This window comes from Mustela nigripes, chromosome X (genome assembly GCF_022355385.1).
Source record: "Mustela nigripes isolate SB6536 chromosome X, MUSNIG.SB6536, whole genome shotgun sequence".
Lineage (NCBI taxonomy): Eukaryota > Metazoa > Chordata > Mammalia > Carnivora > Mustelidae > Mustela > Mustela nigripes.
The window spans coordinates 63,339,341-63,356,345 of NC_081575.1; the positions used below are offsets into that span (position 1 = coordinate 63,339,341).

General features: G+C 36.7%; 1 protein-coding gene across 4 annotated transcripts in view; it reads left to right on the plus strand.

The window, feature by feature from the left end:
- Positions 1-17,005, plus strand: part of ATRX (ATRX chromatin remodeler) — a 301,682-nt gene that overhangs the window by 69,422 nt on the left and 215,255 nt on the right. For 2 of the 4 annotated variants that reach the window (XM_059385663.1, XM_059385664.1), the window contains exons 3-6: positions 11,307-11,362; positions 12,458-12,510; positions 13,749-13,873; positions 16,501-16,614. In XM_059385663.1, the coding sequence (XP_059241646.1) occupies positions 11,307-11,362; positions 12,458-12,510; positions 13,749-13,873; positions 16,501-16,614 (348 nt within the window). The remainder of the gene's footprint in view (positions 1-11,306; positions 11,363-12,457; positions 12,511-13,748; positions 13,874-16,500; positions 16,615-17,005) is intronic. The other 2 variants (XM_059385665.1, XM_059385666.1) reach the window with 1 other exon arrangement.

Genomic DNA, 17,005 nt, shown 5'->3' on the forward strand with positions numbered 1-17,005 from the left:
TTTTTTTTTTTTTTTTTTTTTAAAGATTTTATTTATTTATTTGACAGGCAGAGATTACAAGTAGGCAGAGAGGCAGGCAGAGAGAGAGAGAGAGAGGAGGAAGCAGGATCCCCACTGAGCAGAGAGCCCGACGTGGGGCTTGATCCCAGGACCCTGGGATCATGACCTGAGCCGAAGGCAGAGGCTTTAACCCACTGAGCCACCCAGGCGCCCCTCCCTTCTCTTCTTTATCTCCCTATGTCCTCCATGCTATTTGTTATGCTCTACAAATAAGTGAAACCATAAGATTCTTTAGTAGGATGCTCTTTAACCCCTGTGTATTTGTGGTCTTTCCAATTTTTTCTTGTGGTTGACTTAAAGATTCCTAGTATTATGATCTGAAAATATGAATGGTCTGATCTCCATCTTTTTGTACTTGTTTAGGGCTGATTTGTGATCCAATATGTGATCTGTTCTGGAGAATGTCCATGTGTACTTTAAAAGAACGTGTGTTCTGCTACTTTAGGATAAAATATCCTGTAATTTTAATATCTTTTTATCACTATTTTTGCCATTTTAATTACTGTGTGTCTTGGTGTGGACCTCCTTGGGTTGATTTTTTGGGGGGGTCTCTCTGTACCTCTCTGTGGATCTGGATTTCTGTTTCCTTCTTTAGATGTGGTAATTTTTCAGGTATTGTTTCTGCAAATAAACATTCTGCCCCATTTTGTCTTTCTTCTCTTTCTGGGATCCCTATACGTTCCTATGCTTGATGGTGTTGCTGCATTCCTTTAATTTGTTCTCTTTTTTAATTCTGTTATTTCTCTTGTGTAGCTTGATTACCTTCCAGTACTCTGTCTTCAAGATCACTGATGTGTTTTTGTGCTTCCTCTAGTCTACTATATATTCCCTCTAGTGTAGTTTTAATTTCATTTATTGTGTTCTTCATCTCTGCTTGGTTATTTTTTAAAAGATTTTATTCATTTGTTTGACAGAGAGAGAGAGAGAGAGAGAGATCACAAGTAGGCAGAGCAGCAGGTGGTGGTGGGGGAAGCAGGCTCCCTGCTGAGCTAGAGCTGGATGTGGGGCTCAATCCCAGGACCCTGAGATTATAACCTGAGCCGAAGGCAGAGGCTTAACCCACTGAGCCATCTAGGTGCCCCAACTGCTTTTTTTTTTTTTTTGGTATTTTATATCTCTTTTTGAAGTTCTCAGTGAGATCCTCCGCTCTTGTCAGTTCTAGTGAGTATCTCTAGGACCATTACATTAAATTTCTCTCCGGCATATTGCTTATCTCTGTTTTGCTTGCTTTTTTTCCTGTCATTTTCCCCCCTTTTTGGTGCATATTTTTTTTTCATGTTGTGTAACTCTCTGTCATTTATATGTGTTAGGAAAGTCATCTATGTGTTTTACACTTGGAAGTAATGGTCCTTTGAGGAAGATTTCAGGGGTGTCTCCTGTATGTGTTGTGTGTACCATACTGTTGTGCCTGAGCCACAGTTTTCTTCAGTGCAGTTGGATCCAGTGGCTCCCTTTGTCTATTAGGGGCAAAGTTTAGTCCCTGCATTGTTAATAGGCCAGTCTGGGGACAGCTTGTGCTTGGGTTGGCTTATATGAGACATTTGCAGGGCGCCCTCTTAACTGAACTGCAGGGTACCCTCCGTGTATTGTCCCCTGAGACTTGCATAAGTGGGTGGGGCCTGTCATCATACCATTTGTCTGCCCTTCTGCAGGGCTGCATTTGAACTGGTCTGTGTGCTTATTTGTCTCTTCCCCCAGGGCATGAGTCATTTTGTATTGGTTCTGGCCACTTATAGGTCTGCTTGCACAATGCCAGTGTTTTGGTTCCTCTTTAGGTGGACTTTTGCTGTTGGATTCAGTGGGCTATATTGGAAGGAGGGGGGTGTGGGCAGGGCCCATAGTATCAGCAACGTATGAGCTAATCTACTCTAGAGGGGACCTGGAGATGCTTTAGAGAACTCTAACAGAGGGCATGGTGTACTGTTTGCAAGTTAGGTGGAGAGTGTTCTCTGGTCCCTGGTGTCAGGACTAGGGATTGGGGAGGTTAAGTGGCACCTGCCCACTCTTTTGTTCTTGGAGTAGTCTCCTGACGATCCTTTCCCCTCCTGTGCAGGTTCTCAGAAAAGTAAATAAACCAATTTCCTTACCGTAAGCTTGCTTCTATGTGGTATCTCACTGGGGTTGTTTTTCATGCTGGCTCTTTAAGGGCAGGGACTCCATTTCCTCTTGCTCTGTGGTTTTCCCAGAGCCCAGCCTGCTGATTTTTGAAGTTCAAAGTGTTGAGCCCCACTGATAATGAGAATTTTCAGTGTTGAGTTTCTCTCATTTTCAAAGCCAAATGTTATGGGGCTCCTTCTTTCCAGTGCAGGCCCCCCATGCCTGGGGAACGTGGTATGGGGTCTGCTCTTCTCCCTTCTCTGTGCTTGTGATTTCCTTCACTCTTGCAGACAGTCTCTGGGTCGGTTTTGTTCTTAACCATGTCTGTGCCCTCTCTGCTGTTTTTGATGTGACCTCTTCTCTGTGATTGCTGTGGAGAATCTCTTTTAACAGTCTTTGGCTTGTTTTCTGTGTTATTTACACTGATGTCGGTGTTATTTAGGTGTTTCATGGGTGGATGGGAGCTTAGGACCCTTCTACTCTATTATCATCTCCTAAAGTTGATATTGATACTTTTAATTCTAATTTCTTACCTCAGATTTCATTGTAGTCTTCCTCTTTTTGTATTTTAACTTCTTTTTGTAACAGAGAAATCTGGCCCTGCTATCCTCACTTCTTGTACTCATTCGCTCAGTCCTCATGTTATCTTCCTGGTTTCAAATTTGCTAACCATACCATCACAACAGAGAAACCTAACTATCATTAAGTAATTGTTTTAAATTCTCTTTGTCGTTAGAATGACATAATATTGTCAGAGTTCTGTGTTTGGGTAGATGGGGAATTATGCCTCTGGTGTTGGTAGACTGGCTTCATTTATACAAGCATATTATCTCCCGCAGATATAAAGTCTGGCCAAAATACTGAAAATAATTATTTGAAGGAACTGTAAAGTGCCAAAAAGCAGACACAAATGGGAGGGGAGTGAACACATGGAGGAAGGAAATACTATTAGTGGATTCCCACTTGTTAAGCCTTTTTTCCTTATGGAAAGTGCCAGGTAGCTCAGTCGGGGGCAGTTAAGATTGGATAGAAATCTGCATTCATATTGGATGAAGAATGAAGAAATTTAGGGGAACCCTAACAGCTTCTGTAAAATGAAGGGGGTGTATTCCATTCAAAAGAGAGCTACAAATTGAGAATTCCAAAAGCTTCAAAAACTCCAGCCATAGCTGTGATTGAATTGTTCAAGTGCGGCCCAGATTCCAGGTAGCTCAGTTATGGGCTGAAAGAACAGTAGAAAACTTTTAGTTGGTTCCAGTACAGGGTAAACAGTTTGGGGTTTGAATTCAACTAAGTTAACTGCCTGCATCCTCATAACAGAAATATCAGCTCTTTGGAGGAACATAGTGGGCTTCAGTGTCTTCATTTTATCTTCAAACAAATGACCTGTACCAATCCATAAATACTAGATAGATGAAGAAAGAAGAAATGTGACCCATGCTTGGAAAGGAAAGACAATCAATAGACACCAATCTGCAGATGACTCCAGCTTTGAGATTAACAAACAAGAATATGGAAAGCAACAGTTACAACTAAGCTCAAGCACAAAAAGGCAAATATGTTTATGATGAAAAGAGAGATAGGAAATCAGCATAGACATAAAAACTGTAGAACCCCATTTTGAAATTCTAGAACTAAAATACAGTTTTGAATAACAGATCATTGTACTTGACAGGAGATTAAAGGTAGCAGTATAAGTGTTCGTGAATTTGATGACAGACTAATAGACTTTATCCATTTGAGACTAGAAAACATTAAAAAAGAAAGTGTGTGGATACTTGCTCTTCAAAGCCTTTCCCCAGTAAAACTGTATAGTAATCAATCAAACGCATGCAAAGAGTAAGAATGTGTAATCCATGCTCAGGAAAAAAAAGTCAGTGGTAATTCTCAGTGGGCCCAGCGTTTTATAGTTATCCATATACTAATTTTGCATATATTTTGTTAGGTTTTTACGTAAGTGTTTCAGGTATTTGGGGTGCTATTTTAAAATCTGTTGTTACATGTATTTTGTATTTTATTTGTTCATTGCAGGTATGTTGGAATTTTATTCTCATTTTATGTTGTCCTTGAATCCTGTGAACTTGATGTAGGGAGGGTTTTTATTTTTTGCCTTGTAGATTCCTTGGAATTTTCTACATAATCTTGTCTGAAAATGGGGACAGTTTTAGTTGTTTCATCTGTGCGCATTTTAATTCTGTTTCTTGCCTCATTGTGCTGGATAGGAGTTTTTATATTTTCCATTATTATCTTGAATGATGATGGCAGACGTTCTCTTGATGTTTCTGATTTTGGTGGTAAAACAGTCTTTCACCATTAAGTATGATGGTAATGATTTTTGTAAATACTCTATCAAGTTGAGGATGTTTCCCTCTATTCCTAGTCTTCTGGTGGTTTTTTACAGTGACGTTTATATTCAGATAATTACAGATTCACATATAGTTGTAACAACTAATATAGAGGTCTTATATACACTTTGTCTATTTTCCCCATAATGGTAACTCTTTCTCAAGCTGTAATATGTTATTGTAATCAAGTTATTGATATCTACAGGTCTGGTTCAGATTTCCTAAGTTTTCCTTTACTTGTATGGGTTTATTGAGTTTTATACAGTTTTATTACTTGGGTTGCTTCATAGCTCCACCTCTATTGTCATATATCCACTGTCACAGATTAGTCATCTTGCTCTTTCATAATCATGCTCACCTCCCTAACCGACTCCTACCCAGGCCTAACACCTGGCAGTCACTAATCTTTCCTCCATTTCTAAAGGTCTGTCATTTGAAACATGTTAAATAAATGTAATTATATGTATGTATGTAGTTGGGATTTGGTTTTTTCACTTAGCGTAATTCCCTAAAGATTCATCTGAGTTTTAGCATGTACCAGTAGTTATTTCCTTCTTATTGCAGTGTAGTAGTGTTCCATGGTATGGATATACTACAGTTTGTTTAACCATTCACCTGTTAAGGGACATCTGGGCTGATTCCATATTTGAGATATTACAAATAGAACTGCTGGTAAACATTTGTGTGAGCTGCATTTTCATTTCTCTGGGATAAATGCCTAGGAGTGCAGTTGGTGGGGTCATATGATAGTTGCTTGTTTATTTTAAGATACTCCTAAACTAAACTGAGTTCCAGAGGGGACATACCATTTTATATTCCCAAAACAATGTATGAGTGACTCAGTTTTTCTGCAACTATACCAGCATTTGTTGTTACCATTGTTTGCTTTTTAATTTTACGTATTGTGTTAGATAATTAATGATATCTTATGGTTTTAATTGGCATTTCCCTAATGACTAATAACACATTTAACACTGTTATTGAGATATAATTTGTATAGCATAAAATTTACCCATTTAAAGTATATAATTTAGTAGTTTTTATATTTCACAGATAAGTGTAACCATCACCATAATTGTATAACCTTTTTATCACATTGAAAGAAACATCCCCACACCCTCACTAATCTACCAAGCAACCTCACTAATCTTTCTTGGTTTTATGGATTTCCCTCTGGACTTTTCTTATGCATGGCATTGTATAATACGTGGTCTTTTGTGACTGGCTTCTTTCACTTAGTGTAATGTGTTCAAGGTTTATCTGTGTTGTAGCACGTTTTAATACTTAATTCCTTTTATGGCCAAGTAACATTCTTTTATATGACATTTGTTTTATCTGTTCATGGATATTTGTCTTGTTTATAGCTTTTGGCTATTGTGAATAATGCTGCTACAAACATTTGTAAACAAGTTTGTGTATGGCGGTGTATTTTCTTTTTTTTTTTTTTAAAGATTTTATTTATTTATTTGACAGAGAGAGATTACAAGTAGGCAGAGAGGCAGGCAGAGAGAGAGAGGAGGAAGCAGGCTCCCTGCTGAGCAGAGAGCCCGATGCGGGACTCAATCCCAGGACCCTGAGATCATGACCCGAGCTGAAGGCAGCGGCCCAACCCACTGAGCCACCCACGCGCCCCAACAGTGTATTTTCATTTTTCTTGGGTACACACTTATGACTAGGATTGCTAAGTTGTATGGTAACTACATTAAATCCTTTGAGGAAATGCCAAAATGTTTTCCAAAGTGGCTGCACCTTTTTATGTTCCCATCAGCGGTCTATGAGGATTCTGATTTCTTTGCATCCATGACAACAATTATTTTCTGACTTTGTGATTTTTAGCCTTCCTAGTGCATGTGAAGTAGCATCTCATTTTGGATTTTGTTTTCATTTATCTTATGGCTAATGATAGTGAGCTTCATGTGCTTATTGGTAATTTGTATATATTTTCCTTGGAGAATTGTCTCTTCAGACCATTTGCCCAGTTTTTAATTGGGTATTTGTTTGTGTTACTGACTTTTAGCATTCTTTATATATTCCAGACTTTTTATTATGATAAAATTTAGCATTTTAACCAATTTTAAGTATACAGTTCTCTGGCATTATATGCATTCATGTGGTTGTGCAAACATCACCACCATCTATCTCCAGAACTTTTCTTCTTTAAAGGAAACTCTGTACCCATTAAGCACTAACTTTCCAATCCTCTCTTCCCTAGCTTCTGACAGCCACCCTTCTACTTTGTGTCTCTATAACCTTGACTTAGGATCCTCATCTAAGTGGGGAGGGCTAATACAGTCTTTGTCATCTTGTGTCTGGCTTACCTTACTTAGCATAATGGCCTTCAACGTTCATTAGTATTGTGGCCTGTATCAAAATGAGCTTTTTAAAGCTGAATAGCATTCCATTGTATGTACATAGCATATTTTGTTATTCATCTGTCAAGGGGAACTTGGGTCAGATATATGATTTGCAAATAGTTTCTCCCGTTTTGTTGGTTGTCTTTCATCTTCTTGATGGTGTCCTTTGAAGCAGAAAAGCTTTTGATTTTGGTAAAGTACAGTTAATCTAATTTTCTTTTTATTGCTCATGTTTTTGGTATCTAAGAATTCATAGTACTAAACTTGAGGTCACAACAGTTTACCCCTATATTTTCTTCTAAGAGTTCTACAGTTTTAACTCCTTAGATCTCTGATGCATTTGGAGTTAACTTTTTTATGTTGTGTGAGGCAGGGTTCCAAGTTCACCTTTTGCATGTGGATACATAGTTATGTTAACATCATTTGTTAAAAAGACTATTTCCCCACTGAATGGTCTTGGCATCCTTACTGAAAATCAGTTGGGGGGAGTAGGGGGAGGGAAGAAAACCAGTCAACCACGGTTTTATTTCTGGACCTTCAGTTGTTGTTGTTGTTGTTGTTGTTTTTTGACACATCTATATGTCTGTCCTTTTGCCAGTACTACACTGTATTAATTACAGTTGTTTTATAGTAAGTTTTGAAATTGTGAAGTGTGAATCTTCCTATTTTGTTTTTTATTTTGAAGGCAAATTTGGCTATTCCTGTTTTTAATTCTATACAGATTTTTGAACGAGCTTGTCAGTTTCTAGAAAAAAGTCAGCTAGGATTCTGACAGGGATTGCATTATATTGATAGATCAGTTTGGGGACTTACCATCTTACTGTGGGATTGTTTCCTTTATTTTCAGATCATTCGTTATAAGTGAGTAGAAATACAGTTTTTTTTTTAAATATTATTCTTGTATTTTTCAATCTCTCTGTACTCTTTTACTAGTTCTAATAGTTTTTTTGGTGGATTCCATAGATTTTCTACATATAAGATAATGTCATCTCCAAAGAGAGATAGTTCGACTTCTTTGTTTTCAATCTTGATGCCTTTTATTTCTTTCTCTTAACTGCTTTCTCTGGCTAGAATCTTCATTACAATATTGAATAGAAGTGGCAAGAATGGATTTCCTTTCTTGTTTCTGATCTTGGGGAGGAAAGGATTCAGTCTTTCCCCTTTAGTATGATGTTAACTGGTGGGTATTTTGTAGATAGTTGAGGATGTTCCCTTTTTTTAGGGTCTGTTAAAACAGCTTTTAGTTTTTAGAGCTGTTTTACTTTTTAAAAATTTTCCAAGATTTTATTTATTCATTTAAGAGAGAGAATGAGAGAGAGAGAGAATGCACAAACCAGTGGAGGGGCAGAGAAGCAGTCTCCCTGCTGAGCAAGGAGCTGGATGTGGGACTCCATCCCAGAGTTGTGGGATCATGACCTGAGCCGAAGGCAGTGGTTAGCCAACTGAACCACCCAGGCACCCCAGAGCAGTTTTAGGTTCACAGAAAAATTGAATGAAAAGTACAAGGATTTCCTATATCTTCCTCCCCACACATGTACAACTTACCCCACTGTCAACAGGCAACACCACAGCTGTACATTTTTTACAGTTGATGAACTTATACTGACAAGCCATTATCACCTAGAACCCATAGTTTGCATTAGCTTTCACTCTTGGTGTTATACATTCTAAGGATTTTGACACATGTGTAATGACATGGATCTACCATTGTAGTATCATGCAGGTTGGTTTCACTACACTTAAAATTCTCTGTTCCATTTATCCGTTCTTCCTTTCCCCTTCAACTCCTGGCAATCACTGATGTTTTTACAGTTTCCATGGCTTTGCCTTTTCCAGTATGTCATAATAGGTCGCCTTTTCAGATTGGTTTCTTTAATTTGGTAATAAACATTCAGGTTTCCTCCATCTGTCTCTCTTTTTTTAAAAAAGATTTTATTTATTTATTTGACAGAGAGAGATCACAAGTAGGCAGAGAGAGAGAGAGGGAAGCAGGCTCCTCGCTAAGCAGAGAGCCCGATGCGGGACTCGATCCCAGGACCCTGAGATCATGACCCGAGCCGAAGGCAATGGCTTAACCCACTGAGCCACCCAGGTGCTCTCTCTTTTTTTTTTTTTTTTTTAAGTGATGAATACTACTCCATTGTCTGGATGTACCAGGGTTAATTTATCCTGTTCACCTTGTGAAGGATATGTTGGTTGTTTCCATGTTTTGGTGGCTATGAATAAAGCTACTTATAAAGATCTTTACATAAATAAAAAGGGTGTTTATGTAAAATAAAAGTGTTCATAGGCATCTGTGTGCAGGTTTTGAGTGGATTTAGTTTTCATTTTATTTGGGTAATTATCAAGGAGTGTGATTGCTGGATTACATGGTAAGAGAATGGTTCATTTTGTAAGAAACTGCCCAAATGTCTTCCAGAGTGGTTGTACCAATTTCCCTTCCCAACAGCAATTGAATGAGACTTGTGTTGCTCCACATCCTCACCAGCATTTGATGTTGTCAGTGTTCTGCATTTATCCATTGATTGTATAGTACTATCTGCTTGTTTTAATTTCCAATTCCATCATGACATGTGATGTGGAGTATCTTTTCATATGCTTGTCGCTTGTGTATCTTTGGTAAGGTATCTTCAGATCTTTTGCCCATTTCTAATCATGTTGTTTATTATTATTGAGTTCTTTGTAGCCTTTAGATAATAGCCCCTTATGAGATTTGTTTTTTTTTGCAGATTTTCTCCCCCTCTGTGGGAGAAGGACTTGTCTTTTATTCTGTTGAAGTTTGCTAGTATTTTGTTGAGGACATTTCTTTCTATATTTGTGATGGTATTCTGTAGATTTCTCTTTTGTGGTAGCTTTACTGGTTTTAGTATGATACTGGTCTCATAAACATTAATTATTTATTATGGCAATTGCCATTATGGCAATTGTTTATGTCCATTAATTGGGAAGTATCCCTCCTTTTTATATTGGAAGAATTTTTAAAGAATTTTTTTTGAATGTTTGGTATATTTCACTGGTGAAGGCATCTGAACCTTTGATTTTTTTCTGAGTAGTTTTTGATTACTAATTCAGTCTCTTCAGTTACAGGTCAGTTCACATTGTGTATTCTTTTTTTTTTAAGATTTTATTTATTTATTTATCAGAGAGCGAGCACAGGCAGAGTGGTAGGCAGAAGCAGAGGGAGAAGCAGGCTCCCTGCTGAGCAAGGAGCCTGATGTGGGACTCGATCCCAGGATGCTGGGATCGTGACCTGAGCTGAAGGCAGCTGCTTAACCAACTGAGCCACCCAGGCATCCCTACATTGTGTATTCTTTAGTCAGTTTTGTTTATGTGTGTTTAGGAATCTGTTCATATTTTGTTTTTTAGTATTTTGGCATACAATTGTTCATGATATTCCTTTGTAATCTGTTTATTTCTTTAAGGTAGCTTGTAATGTCCCCTTTTAAATTTCTGGTTCTAGTAATTTGAGTTCAGCTCTTTTTTCTTGGTCTAGCTTATGGTTGCTTAATTTCGTTAATCTTTTCAAAGAACTAACTTCAGTTTTGGTGATTTTTCTATTCTGTTTCATTAAATTTAGCTATAATCTTTATTATTTCTTTCCCTCTGCTTCCTTTAGGTTTAGTTTTCTGTTATTTTTCCAGTGTCTTCGGTGAAAGGATATAAAATTTAATAATAGTATGATTATATTGTTAGTAAAAGATGGAGGTTAAATTTTAAGAGAAAATACTGAGAAGATTACAATAGGAAATGTTTTGACACCAAACTACTATTTTTAGAAACGTAGTGCTTTTTTAAAAAAAAATCTTCTTTTTTTAAAAGATTTTATTTATTTATTTGACAGAGGGAGACAGAGCAAGCACAAGTAGGGGGAGTAGTGGGCAGAGGGAGAGGGAGAAGCTGACTCCCCGCTGAGCCATTAGTCCAGGAGTCCGATGTGGGGCTCGATCCTAGGACTGTGAGATCATGACCTGAGCCGAAGGTAGTTGCTTAATGACTGAGCCACCCAGGCTCCCTGGAAACTTAGTGTTTTAATTTATTTGTATTTATTTATTTTTAAGGATTTTATTTATTTGTCAGAGAGAGAGAGAGAGAGCACAAGCAAGGGAAGTGGCAGGCAGAGGGAGAAGCAGGGTCCTTGGCTGAGCAAGGAGCCTGATGCAGAACTCATCCTAGGAGCCTGGGATCATGACCTGAGCTGAAGGCAGATCCTTAACTGACTGAGCCTCCCAGGCATCCCTAGAAACTTAGTGCTTTTAAAGAAGGAGTTAGTGTGTCGAGGGGGTGGTTCTGGTGAGAAAATTCTTCTAGAAATATTTTAATGTGAGTAATATAGTACCAGTACTGTTGTACTTCATAGATTGAAAAATGGCTTCATGGAGTTGTAGTATTGGTATTCTGTTTGATAATGCTTTGAAGAGATAAATAAAGTTTTTATTTCTTCTCTTTTAAGAAAAAGTCAGTGGTTCTGGAAATAACTCAGATATGATGGAAAACAGCAAGGAAGAGGTAAGACTAATTAAAAGTATTTAAAAGATACTTACTAATTGCTAATAACCAACTGGAGTATATGTTATCAGATTGATTCTGTTTTTTTAAAAAGATTTATTGATTTATTTTAGAGAGAGCAAGCGAGCGAGCACATAACAGGGAGGGGCAGAGGGAGAGAGAGAGAGAGAAACTCAAGCAGACTCCACGCTGAGCATGGAGCCCAACACAGGGCTCAGTCTCATGACCCTGAGTTCATGACCTGAGCTGAAACCAAGAGTTGGACACTCAACCGACTGCGCCACCCAGGCACCCCAGATTGCTTCTGTTTAGTACATGCATGTGTTTAAGTTTACTGTTATACTGAAGTATTATGATACTTCATTTTGGGTAGTTGTTTATTTTTAGAAGGTGTTCATTGTTTTTATTATTGTATGGTTCACTTCAGCAATATACCTAAAGTCAGACTACTGAAGACTTTCTAACAGGTAAGTATTTGAACATTATTATATTGCAGTGGTGCTCAAGGTGGTTGTTATAGGCATGATTCCATGGTTCTGACATCTCTCAAAACTGGATATTTAGAGTATCTTAAGCATTATACAGGAACCCGTTCTGATATCCTTCACTCATGATACCCAGGCCTATGCTACTTAGTATAAGAATTTTAATCCAAAAAAATATATTGATTATATTGGCAAAATGACAATAAATTTAGTATCTCAAAGCAAATAGTAGAAGGTACTTTGTGCCATCTGTTAGGATAGAGAAAATGACACATTTTTTTTAATTCCATTGGGATCTGATTACTTCTGTATCTTTGTCTTTATTGACTTGGGTCAAGATCATGGTGTAGTAGTATATCCTCACCTACACACAAAGTTCAATAGAAACAGTTTAATAAGAACAACCAGGAAGTTAATCTCAACTCAAGGAGGCCTGATAATAAATGATATTTAGTTTTTGAAGTTCCTTTTAAAAAAATATTTTAGACTTAAAAGTAATACCCCATTATGTTAACTACATCAGAGATTTTGGCATAAGGAAATAGTTAATTAATTGTAGAGTTGTTCTTTGAGAGTTGTATTCACTTTTTTATTTATTTCTCACATTTAGGGAGCTAGCTCTTCAGAAAAATCCAAATCATCAGGATCATCACGATCAAAAAGGTTGGTTGATATTGAAGGGAAAACATTTTCAGATTGTTTTATTTTCTTTTTCTAAGAATAATAATCTTTCTGAAACTTCAGGTGCTCTTGTTCTGACTAAAGTATTTTATACAAATGCACCCATTAAAAACTAGACAGTGTAGTATAATGAATTCTTTTGTATCCATTAATTAACTTCAATATTTACTGATTCATTCTGACTTTGAATTTTAATGGAATTTTCCAAGGAGGATTTATCATGCCTTAGTGGTCCTTGCAATATGTTGATCATTTATTTTAGATGATATATGTGATCAAAAGAAGGACAGAGGGAAAATGAAATGAATGCCTCATGAAGTAATACGGGTTTTTTAGGATTATGTTAAATTGTCCAGGATGATGGGGAGGTGTAGCCATTACACTTATGGGAAAGTTATAAGGAGATCAAAGAGTGGTAAAAATACTTTTCTGTGTTAAATTGTCAAAATGAATTGTACGTAAGGACTGAAAATACTTCTAATCATACTATAAAGCATAATATACTGCAGAGTATTGATTTTATTAGAAGTTTGCAGTTTATTGGGCATTTGTTGTTGGTATTTGGGGTGTGTGTGTGTGTGTGTGTGTGTGTGTGTTTAAGAAGGCTCCACACTGAGTGTGGGGCTTGAACTCAAAACCTGGAGATCAAGAGTCAGGTGCTCTATTGACTGAGCCATCCAGGTGCCCTGGGCATTCCTTGTTTCTTACTAGTGGGCATGTCTCCTAATAACCACAGCTTTATTTTAACTTATTTTCTAAAGTAATGATTCTTTTTTTTAAAAAAAAGATTTTATTTATTTATTTGACAGAGACCACAAGTAGGCATAGAGGCAGGCAGAGAGAGAGGAGGGGAAGCAGGCTCCCCGCTGAGCAGAGAGCCTGATGTGGACCTCGATCCCAGGACCCGGGGATCATGACCTGAGTCAGAGGCAGAGGCTTTAACCCACTGAGCCACCCAGGCACCCTAAAGTAATGATTCTTAAAGAAGAGATCCCTTTATGATTCCCCCCAGTAGCTTTTTTAGAGTGAACATACCCTGGTCCTACCCCAGACCTACTGAATCATAATTTTTGGTAATATGGTACAGAGATGTGTGCTTCTGTAGGTGAGTCTGATGTGTATCTCTGGTTAAGAATCACCATTCAATCTAAACACATTCTTTGGTTATTAATCTTACTGTCAGAAATGTCCATAATTCTATGGACTTAATTCTTTCATAGGAAACCTTCAATTGTAACAAAGTATATTGAATCGGATGATGAAAAACCTTTGGATGAAACTGTAAATGAAGATGCTTCTAATGAAAATTCAGAAAATGATATTACTATGCAAAGCTTGCCAAAAGGTAATGTGTATTTTTCATATGAAGTTAAAGTGTATTTTTAAATGTCATTATAAAATTGGGGCTTGATTATTGTTAGCTTGTGTAAAGGAGCAGAGCTAGCATTTTAATAGTGGTTGTCTGGAAATTATTAGAATGGTAATGAAAATGTGTGTTACTGAGATTAAAAAGTTAGAATATATGCAGTCAGGTTTGAAAAAGAACAAAACTTATTTTCTCTTTCCATTGGGTTTTAGAACAGAGATTTTGGTTTCTAAATTGTATTTGAATGTGGAAGTTAGTTTAAATGTTTATATTTAATTTTGGCTCAGCAAATTTAAATATGCTTTCTTTATAGGTTAACATACAAATATTCTTAAACTTCAAGAAAACATTTAAAAATCTGGTTTCATCTTACCGCATTCTTAAATTCTCTAAGACTGAAAGCTGAAGTTAATTATAAAAGATAGATTTAGGTGTATTTCTTGTAATTATCTCTTTAAAATGCCTTGTCACATGCCTTTCAACTGTTGCAGTTCTAACTTTAAAACCTCATTAATTAGATTGGGGGAAAAAAGCCAAATAAAAATCTTGGATATTTCATAGCCCAAGTCTGAGAGAAGTATGATATATGATAAGAGTAATGATAAAGGTCTTGGTAATTTCATGGTGTTTCAGAGTCAAAGATTTAGATTTTTTCTTTATTAATAATATGTGAAAGTATGTTAGATTTTTCAAATTTATCCTCACAGATCATTGATAGCTGTGTTTACTATATTTTGTTCTATGTCTATATTTATATTTTTGCGACACATTTTTTGATTATGAAAGTTAAGAAAATGGTGGGAAGGAACACAAGACATTACTTGACTAGGACAAATTAGGAGTTATAGTAGATGAAATATGAAATGGGGAAAAGGAATGAATGAGAGAAAGTAGAAACAAAGAAAATTGATGGGCCTACCATTTACTTGTCTTTGCAAAGCACCTGTGACAATTTTATGCATGGTTGGTGGCCGAGGGCAGAAACAACGACTTGAGGGAGTGTGAGTCCCATACGCAGTGACTCACTTTCGACTGTTACATTCTCAGTGGTTGTCACTGGGAGTCCTTATGATGGTTACTGGGTGAGCTAAGAAATAGGAGTTAAATTCATTCTTTCAGTGGTACTGTGGCAGAAAGTATGGTATGTTTCTAACCTGAATTAAACATAATTCTCTCCCACCAAACCAAAAATAGACCCATTTCATAAGGTAGAATTTGGGTGATGATGATTATTATAATGCTATATTGAGTGTGTATAGATACCAGACTCTTAATAGAACTAACTCATTTAATCCTCAAACCAGTATTGTAAGGTAGTTACTGTTTCTACTTGTAGAAATAAAGGAACAGATTCAGAGCTCAAGGAACTTTTTCAAGCTTTAAACTGAGAAACTGGGTCTGCTTGAATCCAAAGCTAGTGAGTGCTTTCTCCACTCTACGACTTTGCTTCCATTTAGAGAAGAATCTTCAGAAATAATTCTGTTTTTTCATTAATTATAAATCTTGAGCTTTTTCAAATGCTATGGCTTCTCCGAGAGTATGTATGTGAAATGGTTGTTGTAAATGAAGGTTTTTTTTGGTGTGTAGATTAAATAATCACCAGTTTGTAAAAACTCAATCCTCTATGCCTGCTTTCCCTTCCTTTTTTTCAGAGACTCAGAAATACATATTACTAGATGTTATACCTTGCCAAAATCTGTGTGCTGAATAACATAGGCCCATGTTTCAGGGATACTGCCCCTGACAGTACTGCCCCTGCCCCTTGTATTACCAAGCCCAGCAATGTAGGTAAATGTGAGAGCTGGACCCTTTTTACTATGCTCCTGCTTTATTTGCTCTTGAGAGATTATAAAGAAAACATAAATTAACAACCTGTCTTCTCAGATCACATGTTTTATACTAAGAAGTACATTTTTTCTAAAATATTCCATAGAGACCAATAGTTGATCTCATTCTACAGTTTATTGTTAGAACAGTTGAGCTTAAATACCTTAAGGCAATCTTCTGTTTTAAGACTCTTTAAGGACTTTTCTGGGTACTAAAAATCTGACATACTAGTTGGGAAATGCCTCAGAATAGGTATAGCAATAATAGCAGAATTAACTTCTCACATTGCCTCCCACTGTCCTCCCCCAAAACAATATAAAAAAAAACCCTTACAAATCTTTTTCTGAGTTTGTGATTTGAATTATGAGAAGAATAGGATATCTTTTTAAAATTTTCCTTCTGGTCCTTCTATTTTATAAACTTTTTTGGAGCTTAGCATGGGTGTTTATACTCAAAACAGTTTTTGTTATAGGCACTAAAAATTCAGAACTGGGCTGAGACTTTCTACTTTATTCACACATTTCTGTTATAATCAGTTCATAAGATCCCCACCCTATTTTTTTTATTAATTATATTCCAACAAGTAATCTTATTGCTGACACCTGGCCCTTCTCCTATTTCCCTGTTTTATTTAGTTTTGAAGAGGTCCTTACACAAGTATTGAAAGCTTGAAAGAACAAAATTATGTACCAGCAATGTTGGCTTTATCTGAACTGAAGTCTTGTACTTCATTTGCACATTTAATATGTGTAATGGTTTTTTAAATGAAATCATTCTAGGTACAGTGATTGTACAACCAGAGCCAGTGCTGAATGAAGACAAAGATGATTTTAAAGGGCCTGAATTTAGAAGCAGAAGTAAAATGAAAACTGAAAATCTCAAAAAACGCGGAGGTAAATACAAGTGGAAATGAAAACATGAGTTTAAATTGCTGTTTATGACCATATTGGAAAATCTGATGTGCTTATTAAAAATACCTCCACTTTTCTGCCCGTTGTTTATTAAAAGCACTACTTAAAAATAGCCTCTGTTTCTCTCTGAGCTCTGAAGCAGAAAAGGTTAAACATTTATCAAAATACCTTTGCCTTCAGTGGCTATAAAGTTATCTCAAGAAGCTTAGCATTTCCTTCTTGAGTATTAGTTCTGTAATGCCTATACGCCAAAATACCATGTGTTCCCTTTCACCTGGAAAGAGTTTCAGATTTGGACAAAATCTTGCCTGTGGCCTTCAGGTAACTGTGTGTGTGTGTGTGTGTGTGTGTGTGTGTAGGTGTGTAGGTGTGT